Below are 16120 nucleotides of genomic sequence, written 5' to 3'. Positions count from 1 at the left end.
CAGTAAGCTTACGAAACTTACATCCATAATTTTGAAGGATGGCTGGTTCTGGCTCCGTATGTGCCACGACGGAGGATTGCAACTAAATGGTTCTTCTCGACTTTGCAAGCAGATAATTTTGTTTAATGGTGCTTTTATGCAAGTTGACAGTGGTTACATTTTCATAATGGACCCATTGGGTAGATTTTTGCCCGTGTATTGTGGTCTAAGAAAGTTAAAAACTAGACTGTCTTGGAGTTCTACCGTTAACTCCACGTCTCCGGAGTTTATAACAGGATTTGCTTCCCAAATCTCCATATAGGTTAAATAAACTATGGTGCTTTCAGCGGCAATTTTCCAACGAAGTTATTTTTCAGACTTCCCAAGTAAAGATGGCCATCGAACTCCACAGCTGAAGTTACGAAAGACACAACTTTTCCATCAGGGTCATCAAACTTTCTGGTTATCTTGCCATCAGCTGCCACATTTACCACCATTGCATTCTTTTCGACTCCATTGACCAGTTCAATCAGTTTCGGAAAGGAGGCTACCAAATGTTTGGATGCCTTTGAGGTGTGCACAAATTCCAGTCCATCCGCCGCCACCTGCGTGCAAGTTAATGTGGTTTAGTTTCATAAGTACTGCTTTGAGCATGAAATTAACTGGAAAGTGATAATTGCAAGTTTTTTGATTTTACGGAATTAGAATGCAAGTACCTGAAGCAAACAAATCCAGAAAGAGCCGTCCGGTGCCAGATTTATATTATCAGGTGCACCGGGAAGGTTGTCAATAAGAGTTTCTGTTTTACCTTTGTCCTCGCCTTTCAACCAATGTTTTTGGCACCTAAATCTGATTTAGAAGAAAGGAACATATGAGATGCTGGAAAACTTAAACAGAGAACGGAAGAAAGAAAGTAGGCAAGGAAGCTATTAACTTCCAACTTTCGCAGAAGACTAGATAATCTTCTTCCCATGAGAGAGCAACGCCATTAGGGAAGCACAAACCATCAAGCAGAACTGAGGTCTGATTTGATGTGGGATCATACTTGAGCAACTGCCCATGAGGTCTTGCCTCGAGAACATCCAGATACCAGTTGTGCAACCCAAATTTGGTGCTTGGAACACTAAAATAGATGTTACCATCGGAAGATTCGATCGCATCATCTGCAAACCTAATAAAATCATGTCATCAATAACTATGTTTCACGAATGGGCTTTGGCTCAATAAAATAATTTTTCTTATTTATTTTAGGTATATTTTTTTATTAATTTGAAACAAAACTAAAGTCGATGTTAAACTAATTATTGACTGGTGTTCAGCGACCATTGAATTTGTTTTTTAAATAAGATACTTAAAAGTGTTAATATGGTCAAAACTGATCGATGCTCTTAATGTGCAACAATGTTAGTGATCTTCTTACAAGTTAGGAAACGAGACTCGTTGATTTATATTATGAAGGCAACAGAATTAGTTATACGACAGGAGTGCTTACTTTATTTTAGACCCATTAACCTCTGATGCAAGAACTGTTACTCCATCTTCAGTCACCTTAAGCAAACCCTGCAATACCAAAATTTAAAAGAAAAAATTAATTAATTTAGTGCAATCGGTCTGGCTAGGTTGCAGCATAACATAATGGTTTAAGTTTGAGAATGATCGTACAGTGTCAGCATCACAAACAATAAGTCCACCTTCCTTGGAGGGAGCGATGCCAAGCAAGGCATCGCTGTCTATTCTCTTCCAATTCTCCCAGGATCCATTCTTATGCATTCTTTTGATCCATTTATCCCTAACTGCTGTGTACAATACACCATCTTTGTCCATGCAGACATCCTCAGGCCCTTGTATAAATCCTTCTCCGAGTTTAATCACTTCCTATAAGCAGATTATGGCACAGCTCGAATGAACAAAGAGAGAAAGTTGATAACTGAGTAAATTAAGGCACAGCCCAAAATCTAATTACCTGTAACTGCTTGTTTGGAGGAAGAAAAAAAGGTGCAGGCAGTTGAAGCAAGTCGGGTGATATGGGGGAAAAGTAGTATATTTGAAATATAAAAGCAAGTAAACAGACAACCACAACGCTTAAACATGTACGCGCGCAAGCTTTCATTGTTTAGATCACAAAATGAGCAGGTGAATCTGGAGCTTGAACTTGTCCTTTGGATGGTTGTGGATAGCCCTGGTCTCAGTCTTGTGCTGCTAAGGCACTACTGATCTTGTCCCCTTCTCCGTTATCTTGTTTACATTTTTGTTTTTCTTTTGTATTTTATTAATTAAAAGAGAGCGAGGGGCACCCAGCAGACCCTCAGGGCCCAAAAGAATAGGCTCCAGCGTATATATTTATACATTCACGCATATTTATATTTTATAAAACTAAGACTATATATATATATTTATAAACTGGTCTATAATCATACGTCATCTTTGAGTTGGATTTAGAGGTTTCAGTGCAAGCGTAATGTTGGAGGTGATGAGTTTAGTTCTTTAATTTGTAATTGTATTGATTTGTTAGCCATGGATAATTCTTTCTCTATTGAGTTTTCTAGGAACAGAGGTGGCAAATGAATGAGAATTTGCTGAACATAAACATGGTGCCTCTTAAACAATCTATTTATTTATATGTCATTCATTTATATAACCCATTTAAATCTTTATTCACCCATTTACACAATTAGTATTAACTTAATTATTTTAATAAAAAAATTACTTTAAATTTATTATTATTATAGACCTTAGCTTTTTTATTATTATTAGTATCCAAATTTGATAAATTATTTCAATTTATTATTGTTATTATTATAAATAAATTTAATTGATACAATTCTTTTTTTTTTTCTCTCAATTTTGTCTCTACAATTTTACTAACATTATTATTTTTAGTGAAACTCTTTTTATAGCTTCTTGATGTATTTTAAGTTAAATGTTTTATTTTTATGTTATGACATTAAATTTATCAAAGAAAAAGATACATGATCCAGAAGAAATTGTTGGTAAAAAAATTCTATTTTTATATTTCTTAATTATTTTTATAATATAATTATGTGTCAAGATGTATCCATTTATTTTTATGAATGACAAACATGATAAGATCTATCAAAAAAATTTATATTACAAATATCTTTTATTTTCATATTTTTCTATTTATTATTAAACTAAATTTTGATAAATTTAATTAAATTGCTTAGCTATTCATCGCTTCTACAAATTATAGTATATTACTTTCTTTATTTGAAAATAGATGTAGTTTAAAAGATTTTTTATTTTATTTTAAATCAAGTGTTATTTTAAGCAATTAATGGAGTATTAATTACTTTTTTTCTGATTATATTTTTATTTATTGTGAAAGAAAGTATTAATGGAGTAAGAAAAATGAAAATCATGAAGTGAAAAATAATTTTGTAGAAATTTTATGTATTTAATAAATTGATATTTTATTTATATAAAATTATTTTTTATTATAATTGAGACAATTTAATACTGTATATTTCTTAAACCTTGTTTGTGAGCTAAAAAGACTTATTTAGGGACATAAATATTGTCAAACTGAAACTTTTAAATTTTATATTAAAATTTAAACTTTATATATTTTATTTATTAAATATTTTTATAATTTAATTTTTATTGATTGAAGACATTGATGTACGATTCCGATCAGTTTGATTTTTTTGATTTTTTACTTACCTTTAGTTATATGGGATAGGCTTTTCAAAAACTACTATAACTATAAATATTTCTTCAAAAGCTACATAACAAGTAAAAGAATCATTGATTTAAAAGAAAATCAACAGTGAACTGAAATTTTAGTAAGAACAAAAGTAGAAAAATAGAGAAAAAGAAGAAGTAAAAGAATCAATAAATTTTATTTTATTAATAATAAAATTAATTTCTAAGATTTTAAATTTAAGTAATACTTAATAAAAGAAAAGTGCATTTAATTGCTAATAATATATAATCTCTTTTTAAAATAATGGTGTATATAAATTTATAAATTAACATAGTTTTGAAAGCAAAATAAAAAGTTAAGCTTTAGAATTGAAGGATGAAAATCACTTATTAATCAATCAAACCCTCCCTAAATTTATTAATCAATCAAACAAATGATTCTATTAAAAAAAATAATGAAAATTTAAATAATAGATTTTAAGAGTGATGAAAATAAGTAAGCATGATGGTTCAAACATTCGTTGATTCATTCATTCTCTTTTTCTTTTTTCTTTTTTGAAATATGTACTACGATTACTTTACACTATGATATTTTAATTTAAAAAGATATTTATTTATAATTTTAATTTAATAAATAAGTGAGATATAGAAAGTATTCAAGACAAATAGTGGTTAAAGTATATCACCGTGATAATTTTAGAGCTTTAAGATCTTAAGTGATTTTTTAATTAAATAAAAATATAGGCTATTTGAAAAAATATAATTATATTAGTAATATAAGTTACAGTTTTAAAATTTAAAAAATGAGTAAAGAAAAAGAAAGCATAAGAAAAAAATATTAAGAAAATTATGTTCTTTTTTATTTTTCAATAAATGATTATTGTCATTGTGAAAGCCTGACCTAGATAAATGATCCGATAAGGATAGAAAGTGGACGCCGGGGCAAAGATAGAATGCCTGGATAAGGAGCGACTTCTAGCAAACTTCTAGGATGGCAGCACTCTAAGGTACGAGAGTACATGACTGAATTAAATTGTACATCGAAATAGGGCGGGAAATTATTAATAACATATATGTAAAGAGTTAGAACTAATCACATGAGGCGTCTTTTGGTTATTTGGCTGTGGAGTTGTAGGAACTCCAAAGTTAAACATGCTTGGTTCAAAGAAATTCCAAGATGGATGACCTCCTAGGAAGTTCTCGAACTTGCCAAAGGGATAAAACCGTGAGGCTACTCGAAGTCAAAGAGGACAATATCTCACGTGATTTGATTTTGGGTTGTTACAAATGGTATTAGAGAATGATCCCTCTAGCAGATGTATGGTTCCAAGACGAACCAGGCGGAAGGTGGTGGGCATGTGACAACCTCACCTAGAAAAGCAGTCTGATGAGGGCAAAAAGTGGACACCGGAGCAAAGATAGGATGCCTGGATAAAGAGCAGCTTTTGGCAGACTTCTAGGATGGCAGTACTCTAAGGTACGGGGGTACATGAATGAATCGAATTGCACATCGAGATGAGGCATATGTATAAAGAGTTAGAACTAATCACATGAGGCGTCTTTTGGTTTATTTGGCTGTGGAGTTGTGGGAACTCCAAAGTTAAACATGTTTGGTTCAGAGAAATTTCAAGATGGATGACCTCTTGGGAAGTTCTCGAACCTGTTAAAGGGACAAAACCGTGAGGCTACTCGAAGTCAAAGAGGACAATATCTCACGTGATTTCATTTCGGGTTGTTATAAATAGTATTAGAGAAGGATCCCTCTAGTAGATATATGGTTCTAGGACGAATCAGGCGGAAGGTGGTGGGCATGTGACAACCTGGCCTAGAGAAGCAGTCCGATGAGGGCAGAAAGTGGATGCCGGAGCAAAGATAGGATGCCTGGACAAAGAGCGGCTTCTAGCAGACTTTTAGGATGGCAGTACTCTAAGGTACGGGGGTACATGAATGAATCGAATTGCACATCGAGATGAGGCATATATATAAAAAGTTGGAACTAATCACATAAGGCATCTTTTGGTTGTTTGACTATGGAATTGTAGGAACTCCAAAGTTAGACGTGCTTGGTTCAGAGAAATTTCAAGATGGGTGACCTCCTGAAAAGTTCTAGAACCCATTAAATGGACAAAACCGTGAGGCTAGTGGAGGCCAAAGCGGATAATATCTCATGTGATATGGTTTCGGATCATTACAAATTGTATCAGAGCAGGATCCCTCCAGTAGATGTGTGGTTTGAGGACTAACCCAACAAAAGTTGGTGGGTATGTGACAGCCTGACCTAGAGAAGTAGTCCGATGAGGGTGGAAAGTGGACGCCGGGACAAAGATATGATACCTGGACAATGAGCGGCTTCTAGGATGTCAGCACTCTAAGGTACGAGGATACATGAATGAATTGAATTGCACATTAAAATGGGACGATGAATGGTTGAAATATATATGTAAAGAGTTGGAACTAATCACATGAGGTGCTTTTTGGTTGTTTGGCTGTAGAGTTGTAGGAACTCCAAAATTAAAAATGCTTGGTTCAAATAAATTTTAAAAAAATTTCAGGATGAGTGACTTCCTAGGAAGTTCTCGAACCTATCAAAGAATAAAACCTTGAGGCTAGTAGAGTCAAAAACGGACAATATCTTATATGATCTAGTTCTGGATTGTTACAGTCATATATTATGTCATTTCTTAAAAATATACTATTTTCCTTATAAATCTATTGGTGTTTTAAAGAAAAAGAATATTTTTTGTAAATGAAAATTATATTTTGTAAACTCATTTAGTTTGAAGGTAGAAATATTAGTAAAATATTTAAAAAAGGATTTTGTAAATAATCTAAAAAATTGACGAAAGGGTTAGTTAATAAGTATCATATTCAATCTAACTCAATCCATATAAATAAGAATTATCTTTTTATTATCCTTTTACAACTCAATTAATTATTATATATTATTCACACCCATATTATAAAAATAGATTAAAATGGATAAAAGGGTAAGAGGAAAATTTACTCTAGTTAGGAGGCAAGTTAACGATAAGTTAGCAACATGCTGAGTTCATGGTGTGGAATGAGTTCCCAGTCTCATTCAATTCAAGCCTTGCTTTGTACTGAGAGTTGGTTGATTAATATAAAGTCTTTTCCTCTTCAAAGTCATTCTTCTCTGCTTTTCGTGCAGACTAAATAAAATTGGATCAAATAAATTCAATTTTCGACCATTGCAAACGGTGATTATAGTAGAGAACTGCTTGCACATAACACAACACAAGCACAAGCTACGTCTTCTGCAATGCCAGAAATAAGCTCCATAACTAGAACGAAAACTCAAGAACAAGATGTAAGAAAAGGAAACAAAAGCTTGTTTGTCTGAGGCTGGATCGGTGGAGCTAAGAAGGGACGATATTATTTTCATTTCATAGCTTTTGCATGAGATTAAGATAATTGCAAACTCGAGCTGAATCTGAAATGGCTAAACTTCTACCGTTGTTGATGTTGCTGTATCGAGATCGACCAGAGGAGTGAACGCGGTGAGGAATTGAAAGAAGCAGGAGAAGAAGTTTTTTCCGACTTGGTAAGAAGGGTTCATTGCTGATACGATAAGTGTCCGTATTAAGGATATCAGTTAGGTTATTTTTAGGTGCAGTTTGTTTCTCAAAAAAGCTACATAAATGACTATTAAATAACTAAAATTACTAGGAACGAAATAGACTAAGCTCAAAAAATATAGGGACGAAATGATGAAATTTGGCATACAAAATTCTTGACATGGGATTAGGTTCTTGGAATGTTACAATGCGTTAATTCCATTCTCATCCAATTCCAACCCAATCTTGGGACTGTCTGTGTGGTCCAAATAACTAGTTACTTTCAAGATATTAATGCAGCTACCTAAGGTAGCATTTTATTTTGAAATGACAACACAGCACCGAGTTTTTTTTTTTTTTTCTTTCCATCTTGGATAATACTGTACTGAAGGGCATGGCATTGGTGCAGGGTGCTCGTGAGAGAGACTGAATATTGTAGACCACATTCAAAGAGAAAACTTGGACAAATTCACATGCAATAGAGAACAAGAGCTTGATTGCAAGTGTCATGAATTCACCTTATGTAATACCAAGCTTATGATGCATCATCTGTAGTTTTCAATTCATCCCACTCCAAAAAGATTAAATAATAGCCCAATTCTGTATACATTAACACTGATTTGCCGACCACAACCTCCACATACACCAACACATGGCCTACATTTCTAGGTCACATCATGAGAAATAGCAGCACAACTAGCACATGGCTGATATAAGTAAGTGCGAGCTTTTACATTCATAGGTCCTTTTCCGATGTTGCATGGAATCCAATTGCCATGGATCATTATCTGTTCAGAATGTATAATATTCAGAAAAACTACTCCAACCAAGGCTCAAACTATGTTTAGTTAGTGTTTAACGTGAGCCTTCCTGTCAAGGTAAGACATAAAACAATTCTCTGGTTGGTCCTAGAATAAATGTGCTAATACCAATCAATTAACAGGAAAAAGAAAAAAAAAAAAAGAGAGCCTCTTCCAAGACGTAAAGTTTAGGCAACTCTTCTGGTGTATTGTGCATGTGCCTGTTGACAGGTCTGCAAATGTTCTTATATCTCAGTTTCGTTGCATTGAAATTTTTGATCTCTGCCAGGCGGCCAGCACTATGCTACTCATCCCTGGATAACATATACATATCACGTTCTACAGAAAAAGTAGGCCCATACAGTCCCCCTTTTCACATTGTGGTAGCTAAATGTATTTTCCTGTCATTACAGATACATTTTCCTTTTCCAGAATAAAAGTTAGTTTGATAAAATAAAATAAATAACATTTTATAAAATTATATTAAATTAGAAAACCGAAGACTTCACATCTATTTGGGTAACACCCACTAAGAATCCGGCTTATGACTGGCATTTGAAGTGAAATTGAATAATATATGGAATTAAAATATAGTATGAAATGAGATGAAGACACAAGACTATCAAATCTTAGATATTTAGTTAGTATATAAAAAAGTATGAACTATTGAGAAAAATGAAAAATATTATTATTATATTTGAGTTCAATGAGATTTAACTTAATTTTAAGAAAAATATTTAAACCTATATTGCTCCTAAAGGTATCAAACACTTTATTTATATAAACAAATATTTTTAGCCACAGTATAAATTGTTAGAGAGATATTGTAAATTTTAGTATTTTATGATGTGAAAATAGGGTCACCTTTTATATGTGATGATGGCATGGATTAAATTGGAACGGTGGAAAGACAGTAGGATTTTAGAAATGAGGAAAAACTATAAACCAAGAAAATAATGGATGAATGTGGAAAATGGTGGATGTCTATCTTGAATCTTGATTCTTGAATCTTGAAATGTGGATGTCAGGCTGCGACTGCGAGGAAGGGCTCCATTCTCCTTCAACCATTTTATGTCCTCCTTCTTCCCTCCCTTGCCGCCCACTTCCTCTTTCTCTTTAAATTTGTATCACACAGATTTTTTTTATTCCAATAATTTTCTTTTAATGTTTTCACCCTCTTCAAATTACTTCAGTAAATGTATATGTTAACTTTGTTTTACTATTAACTTTGCCATAGAGGATAATGTAGAAGGTGAAATCGATAGACTTAAGCTATTAAGCTTATTGTAAAATTAGCAATTTATTTCTAGCAATTATCAATCGTGTTGTTAAAATAACAGATTGTAATTTTGTAAGAAGAACGCTCTACTTAGTGGCATTAAACTATACATTAACTTATAGATATATTTTAATAAGTCTCACTGTTTAAATATTAAATTTGATTTTTTTTTCTTTACCACTTTTATAGATGGAGAATTCAACACCCTATAATGAAGGATCATAAAACTCTTTACTTCTACAATAAAAGATCATAAAGTTCTTTAAAAAATTACTAGTATTTAATTAAAAGATTAATTAATAATTAAAAAAAAGAACCATCTTGACGGTAGGCCAAAAAGTAAAGTATTGATAAAAATAAAATAAAAATAAAAAGAAAGAAAAGGCCGCTAAAATCTTTTGATAATTGAATATTATTAATAACTAAAGAAAAAATACTTCTTCTTATCGTACGTAAATAGTTAAAATGGGTCGGTGCATATAATTATACATAAAAAAATTAAGAATTTAATGCCCCTAACTTCAGGTTTCTAATAAGAAAAAATATTTTTGTTAAATTAAATAAAATATTATATGAACGCGGATAAAATATATTTTAAAAAAATAAAAGAAGAGAAAAGGTCGAATGAACTTTTAGCAGTGTAGCCTTAACCCAAAATCCTTGTTGAGGCCCACTACTACCTAATTATCAATTACTCCTAAAACCTTCAATTAAGGAATTATTATTTTTCTTTTCTATTTTGAGTTGAAATGAGAAAATAAAGATACAAACTTGAGAGATTTGATTATATTAAGATATTTACCATAAGTTTGTGAAATTAAAATATTTACCATAACTTTGTGAATGCAATTATTGGAGAAATTAATAGCCCATAAATAACAGTACCAAAAAGGACAATAAAATCCTTAAACCTACCACAAATCACACACACACAATTACCCAAAACCCTAATCCCACTAATTGCCATCCGCAATCCAAAACCCAAAAAAGAAAAGAAAACCCAATTATTATTATTATTATTATTATTATTATTACAATAACATAAAAGACAAAAGAGCAGAGACACCCCACATATAAAATCAACCCTTCAGCTCTGCCCCTCACACATGAATACATAACAAAAAGAGGGCTCTACAGAGACATTTCTAGAGACAAGAAATTCATCATTCTTTCAATGTTGTGTTACAAAGGAAATGGCAATTTCAACTTCAGATACACAGTCCACACCAGCAACTAAACCGCTCTCTCAACTAGAAGTAGAATCAGTCAGATGCTACTCTTGTGGATTCACTGAAGAGTGCACTCCTGCTTATATTTCCCGCGTCCGTGAACGCTACCATGGGCGATGGATATGTGGCCTGTGCGTGGAGGCAGTGAAAGATGAAATTATAAGATCAGATATGGATATTTCAACTGAAGAAGCTTTGAATAGGCATATAAGTTTTTGCAACAAGTTCAGGTCATCTTCTTGTTCTCTAAATGAAACTGAACATCCTATCTCTGTTATGGGTAGACTTCTTCTAAGAAGCTTGGATTCTCCGCGAGGCGCTCCTCGATCTAATTCTACTAGTGTTTTGCCTGATGTTGATAAGATTAATAATGGGTCTTCATTAGTTCGATCTGGGAGTTGTTTCTCTGCTTTGTCTCGTTGATTTCTTGATATGATTCTTGTTGAAAAAGGTAAATATATCAAAAACTGGTGGAACTCTGTTTTGGATAATGATTATAATATATGCAAGAGTTTTACTGCTTGATTCTGTATATATTTATCAGTCAATCATGTTATTGTTATGTTATATAGGTTGCTTCAATCTCTTGATTTTCTTGCAAGATGTTGCTTTCCTTTAATTGAAGAAGGTTACGTTGAAATTTTTTCGAACTCGGTAACAACCTGCATTACAGAAAGACAACTGAGCAAAATGCAATTTTCATGAATGATTCAATGCCTATTATGCAGTAAAGAGTTTTCAAGAATTGGTGGAATAAAGAGTATCTTTCTTCTTCTTTTTTTCATTTACAGCTAAGGTTAGTAAATGGAACTGGTAAAATTAGTAAGGACCAGCCAAGTTTGCGGTCTATTTAGTTTCAAATGGGCCAGTAACGGCAGAATAGCTGATTTGGAGTATCCCGAATTAGGAAAAAAGTTGGCAAAAGCAACAAAAAATGAAAGAAGAATGATGACAGAATGAAGTTGCCAAGAAGATTCATAGAAAGAAGACAAGGTAAGCCATACTTGGTGACTATTGTAGCTTCTCTGTTCAGGCACTTGGCAGTTTTTTTCCCGGGCCAAATTTGACTCGATGGTCAATCTTGATTAGAAAACGGTAAGGGTATTAATGGTCGGTGCTTGGACCCTCTTGGCCACATGTCTCTAGTAATATCTTAGGCAGTCTTAGGTTGAGTGTGAACACTGAGAAAATATCAAGGACTGACAGGGAAATATGTGGGACAGGATTGTTCTGGACACCCAATTTTATTTTGGTTTGGTTTAGGTCCAAGGTTTTGTGTTTCATGGTCATCGGGTAAGGATACAGTTAGGCAATTGGAATCAGCAATTGCTTATCTTGAATTCTTGATTCTTCTCTGGCTTGTTCTTTTTACTCTGCTTGAACCCATTTGTTTTCTTGTAATGTTCTTTTGATTTATGCTGCCTTCTTGAGAGAGGACTTGAAGATCTTATAATGGGCATGCCAATTAATTTAATGGATATACAATGTTATAAATGTGACAACTTTGAAAAAGGCAGACATCAAAAGTCTCAAATGACCCAAAATGAAGAAAAAAAAAAGAAAAGGAATTTATATATATGTACATTTTCTTCTGATAGTTTGGTAATTTGCAAAGCAAAATATACTTTCAAGAGTTTGAGCTCTAGACTTTTTGTACACTATGAGTTGAAGGTTATAAGGTTTAGTTGAATGATAAACGGTTGCTTTGACTTGAGAAAGGCTAGAAATTATGTCAATTCATGGGTCAACAAAGTATAAACCTTAACAGGTTGCTCTTATGGAAATACATTAGGTCTCAACTAACGTAATAATATATTTTTACACCCCAGACAGAGCAAGACGGGGCTTTGCCACCAGGCCACTTGCAGCTAACAATAATAATTGCTGTCTCTTCTGTTTTATACGGAATCTGCATGGGTAATTTTCCCACTATCCTATGTAAGCCAATGAGGTAGAGCTTTCCAAATCGTATACTATTATATGCTTTCTTTCAATCATTATTATAATTATAATTATGATAAAAGTGATATTACAAACCAATATTATTCGGAAATCATATTAATTCATCATTTTTTATGTTTCTTTGATGTTCGCTGTATAAAGAGAGAGAAAGAGAAAGCGTTATTCTACGGAATCAAGTAATATGCTAAGATTGCTGCAAACTTCATGAAACTAATGTCATGGCTGGTATAATTTAAATGAAGTGTTTGATATTTTATTATTTGATTTAACAATTAATTTGATATAATATAGCAATAACTCTATTACCATTCGTTTGATGTAACTTATAATATGTAATCATTATTGTATATATAATTTTAATCATACATTGTAATAACGGGATGAGTATTATATGTATTGTGTTCTATTACAATTTTAATTTACACAAAGACTATGGATTCATGTGTGTCTTTAGAAGAAAGGTAAGACATAACTTGTTGATAACGAGGAAGGCACACTGGCACTCCTCCTAACAGATGATAACAAAAATATACCGACTTGATTGCAGTCGTAGATTTGTACCCTGTGCTAAGGGAAGTTCATTTCCACAACTGATCGGGAGAAACGACAATACAATTTTTTAGTGTCATTTTCATTCAATATTCACTGGATTTAAGGGGTAGTGACATTAGGTGTCTGTAAGCCATCTTTAACTTTGTTTCATAAGGCCAAAAGAGGTTGATATTGGAGTCTAGGAAAAAATTGATGTGAGGAACTTGTACCATTTGGAACATAAACATAATACCACAGGACATGTGTAATGTAATAATGCATAACTTAATGTGGGTCTCATACATTACGCAGACATTTGTCCTTGTAATGTTTAGCCAGATAGCCCTTGTACCATGAATTTGATCTATTAGCACATGAATTCGACAATTACCTAACACATAAACATATATCAACTTACATAACATAAGGTATTATATCAAATTCTAACACGCTAGTGAAATATCTTTTTATAATTTGAAGTAGCAAAAAACACATATTTATTATAATTTCTTAATTAATCTGATCTTCTTATTCATTTTTTTCATTTTTTTTTTCTCATCTCGTCTCTGTTTTAGGATTTTTATTTCATCTTTATAATTTTTTTCTTTTTAACTTATCTTTATTTGGAATTTCAGTTTTGATTTCTTCTGCAGTTACAAGCATCTATTCCTAATCTCTTATACAATTGATTTTTGGACAGAATTTTATTGAATCTTCAAAGATTCGAGCTCCTCACCTACTCTAAGATTGATGTTTGGACCGATTTCAATAATTTCTTCTTCAATTGAACTTCTTCATTTTCTTCTTTGCTAAATCGCTTTATTGTTGTCTCAATTTCTTAATATGTAATTCGCTTCCAATTTGCATTCATCCATATAAGCTTTTTCCATAGCCTGCCTTTGTTTCCTCCTAATACAAAAAAAAAAAAAAAAAAAAGTAATCAAAGCAACATAGACAATAACAACAAAACTTCCAAAGGTGGCTCTTGCAATGAACCCTTTAGACCGAAAACATGGACCTGTTGGAAGAATAAACCAACCCTTTAGATCGAAAACATGGACCTGTTGGAAGAACAAATCAACCCTTTAGATCGAAAACACGGCAACCCAGGTATAGTCAACCTTTCACTTAATGAAAAATCTAAATTGCTAAAGCTCCAAGCAAGAATTTAGTGACTGTCAACAAGTCTTCGTGTTGCTATACTGTAAACTCAACATACAACTATTCCTTAAAAATATCAGAAATATCAATAAAAACATTTAACAAAAGCCGGCTAGGCCTTTTCGTACCAATAGATGCCAAAGTAATATTAATCAAAGAATCTGCATAATCAATTCGAACTTGATGATTTTCACTATTGTTTAGCTTCAGTTTCTTGAATGACTTGGTGTCATCATTATTGCTGCTTTTTCTATAATAATGCAAGAATCCTGCATCTGCTGCAATTCTAGGGACTTCATTTCCTAAATTATAAGAAATTTAGAGCAAATTGCGGTGATGAGTTAATTTGGAAGAGGGAGAAAAACTGAGAATAAAAATTACATGTGCTTAGGTGTCTGCCACGTTGCAATTTTATAACCTGAGTCGGTCATTTTACAACTCCTTATAAGTTATTAAGTATTTATATGTTACGAAATTGTTGAGCTCGAGTGTTCAATAGATCAAATTCAAAATATGAAAAACTATCTTTGACTAAATATTATAAATATAAATATCTGCATATACGTATGTATTAAGCCATTTAATGCCCTTAAATTAAAGGCTAAAAATAGTTTTAGATTTTTAATAATATTTATTAAATTTATTTGAAATCAAACATTTTTAAAGTATTCTTACATTTATTAAAAACAAAATAATGGTAGAAATATAAATTGTTTTTTAAATATTTGTCTTTTAAAAATAGAGATATTGAATTCAAGTCCTCATTTTTCTATTACTAGATGGTTGTATAGTTGCTAATATCAAGCTTCTTTAAATAATAAAATAAAATAAATAATGATAAAAAAGGTTGGTGAAAGAAAGTAGAGAAAAGTATAAAAATATATCGTATAATTATGCAGTTTTGCATTTAAAGGATTCTAGTTTTTTTGATAAATAAGTAACTTATAATGTAATTTTTTTATATTTTTACTACTTTATTAATTAATATCTTTAGATATTAATTGATATTTATTTTTAATAATAAAATTATTTTATAGGTGATTTGATTATCAAATCAACGATTAGAATATTTCTAAATATATTATAATTTTATCTTAAGAATTATTTTATTTTATTTCTAATAAAATTAAAATATATATATATATATATATATATATATATATATATTAGTTTTATTGATTATAAGTTTTATGTAGTTAATTATATGTTAGATAATTTAATAAGTAATTTTTATTAAAATAAATATTATACTAATATTAAAATTATATAAATATAAAAATATTAGCTTATAAAATAGTAAAAATGTAAAATAATAATAATAATAATAAAAAAAAAAAAAAAAAAAAAGAGAAAAGCAGTAGACTTCACCGGAGGCGTAATCCAAATTAGCTAGGGAAAAGGGTCCAGTTGATTGTTGATTGTTGAAAGTTCAGGTAGTAAATTGACTCTTTGTCCAGTTAGCTATGGATGAGGCCTAACCCAAATTAGCTAGGGAAAAAGGTCCATTTGACTGTTGAAAGTTCAAGTAGTAAATTGACTCTTTGTCCAATTAGCTAGGGGTTATGGGCTTGAAGCATTTTGAACATAAAATATATCATGTAGGCTTCCTTGAGTAATTTATTTGTAACTTTAATTCTTTTTTAATAAATAAGCTAAAAAAAATTTTAGAATTAGAAAAAAGAGTATATATAGTACACAAATATTTTCTTAAAATTTATTTATTTATGTATTATATAATTATTATTATTATTTTAATTATAAAATTAAATTAATATATACAGTTTAATGATATTTCTAATATCTAATATTAATTTATAAAATTTTAAAATAACAATAAATTAATTATTTTTAAATATTTAAAATTTTAAAATTTTATTAATGTAATAATATAAAAATTATTTTAAAGATTATTTACTAATTAATTTTAATATTATATAACGT

At 31.2% G+C, this 16120-nt stretch overlaps 2 protein-coding genes across 4 annotated transcripts; one reads left to right on the top strand and one right to left on the bottom strand.

Annotated features, from left to right (window-relative positions):
- Positions 1–116: 116 nt before the first annotated feature.
- Positions 117–2303, bottom strand: LOC8281159 (protein STRICTOSIDINE SYNTHASE-LIKE 4). The gene is made up of 6 exons (XM_002516213.4): positions 1943–2303; positions 1642–1854; positions 1472–1539; positions 914–1150; positions 696–828; positions 117–584 (listed from the first exon to the last, which is right to left on the bottom strand). Exons 1-6 carry the CDS (start codon positions 2087–2089, stop codon positions 312–314), a joined length of 1071 nt encoding a protein of 356 aa, XP_002516259.1. The 5' UTR covers positions 2090–2303; the 3' UTR covers positions 117–311.
- An 8076-nt stretch (positions 2304–10379) lies between these two features.
- Positions 10380–12003, top strand: LOC8281160. Of its 3 annotated transcripts, none has more exons than XM_015717422.3 (2): positions 10380–10976; positions 11317–12003. In XM_015717422.3, exon 1 carries the CDS (start codon positions 10490–10492, stop codon positions 10946–10948), a length of 459 nt encoding a protein of 152 aa, XP_015572908.1. In that variant the 5' UTR covers positions 10380–10489; the 3' UTR covers positions 10949–10976; positions 11317–12003. The 3 variants fall into 3 exon arrangements, with proteins under 3 accessions (XP_015572908.1, XP_015572907.1, XP_002516260.1); XM_015717421.3 differs by having other exon boundaries at positions 11128–12003; XM_002516214.4 differs by having other exon boundaries at positions 11098–12003.
- The last annotated feature ends 4117 nt before the right edge of the window (positions 12004–16120 follow it).

This window comes from Ricinus communis, chromosome 3 (assembly GCF_019578655.1).
Source record: "Ricinus communis isolate WT05 ecotype wild-type chromosome 3, ASM1957865v1, whole genome shotgun sequence".
Lineage (NCBI taxonomy): Eukaryota > Viridiplantae > Streptophyta > Magnoliopsida > Malpighiales > Euphorbiaceae > Ricinus > Ricinus communis.
The sequence above is the reverse complement of the archived record's forward strand: the minus strand, read 5'-3'. Positions and strand labels throughout refer to the sequence as shown.

Bases quoted from the DNA above. Each gene is read 5' to 3' on its own strand.
- LOC8281159 (XM_002516213.4), bottom strand. From the start codon at position 2,089: ATGAAAGCTTGCGCGCGTACATGTTTAAGCGTTGTGGTTGTCTGTTTA. The intron at 1,540-1,641 runs GTACGATCATTC...TTGGTATTGCAG, and splicing joins TTGTTTGTGATGCTGACACT to GGTTTGCTTAAGGTGACTGA. The intron at 1,151-1,471 runs GTAAGCACTCCT...TGATTTTATTAG, and splicing joins GTTAATGGGTCTAAAATAAA to GTTTGCAGATGATGCGATCG.
- LOC8281160 (XM_015717422.3), top strand. From the start codon at position 10,490: ATGGCAATTTCAACTTCAGATACACAGTCCACACCAGCAACTAAACCG.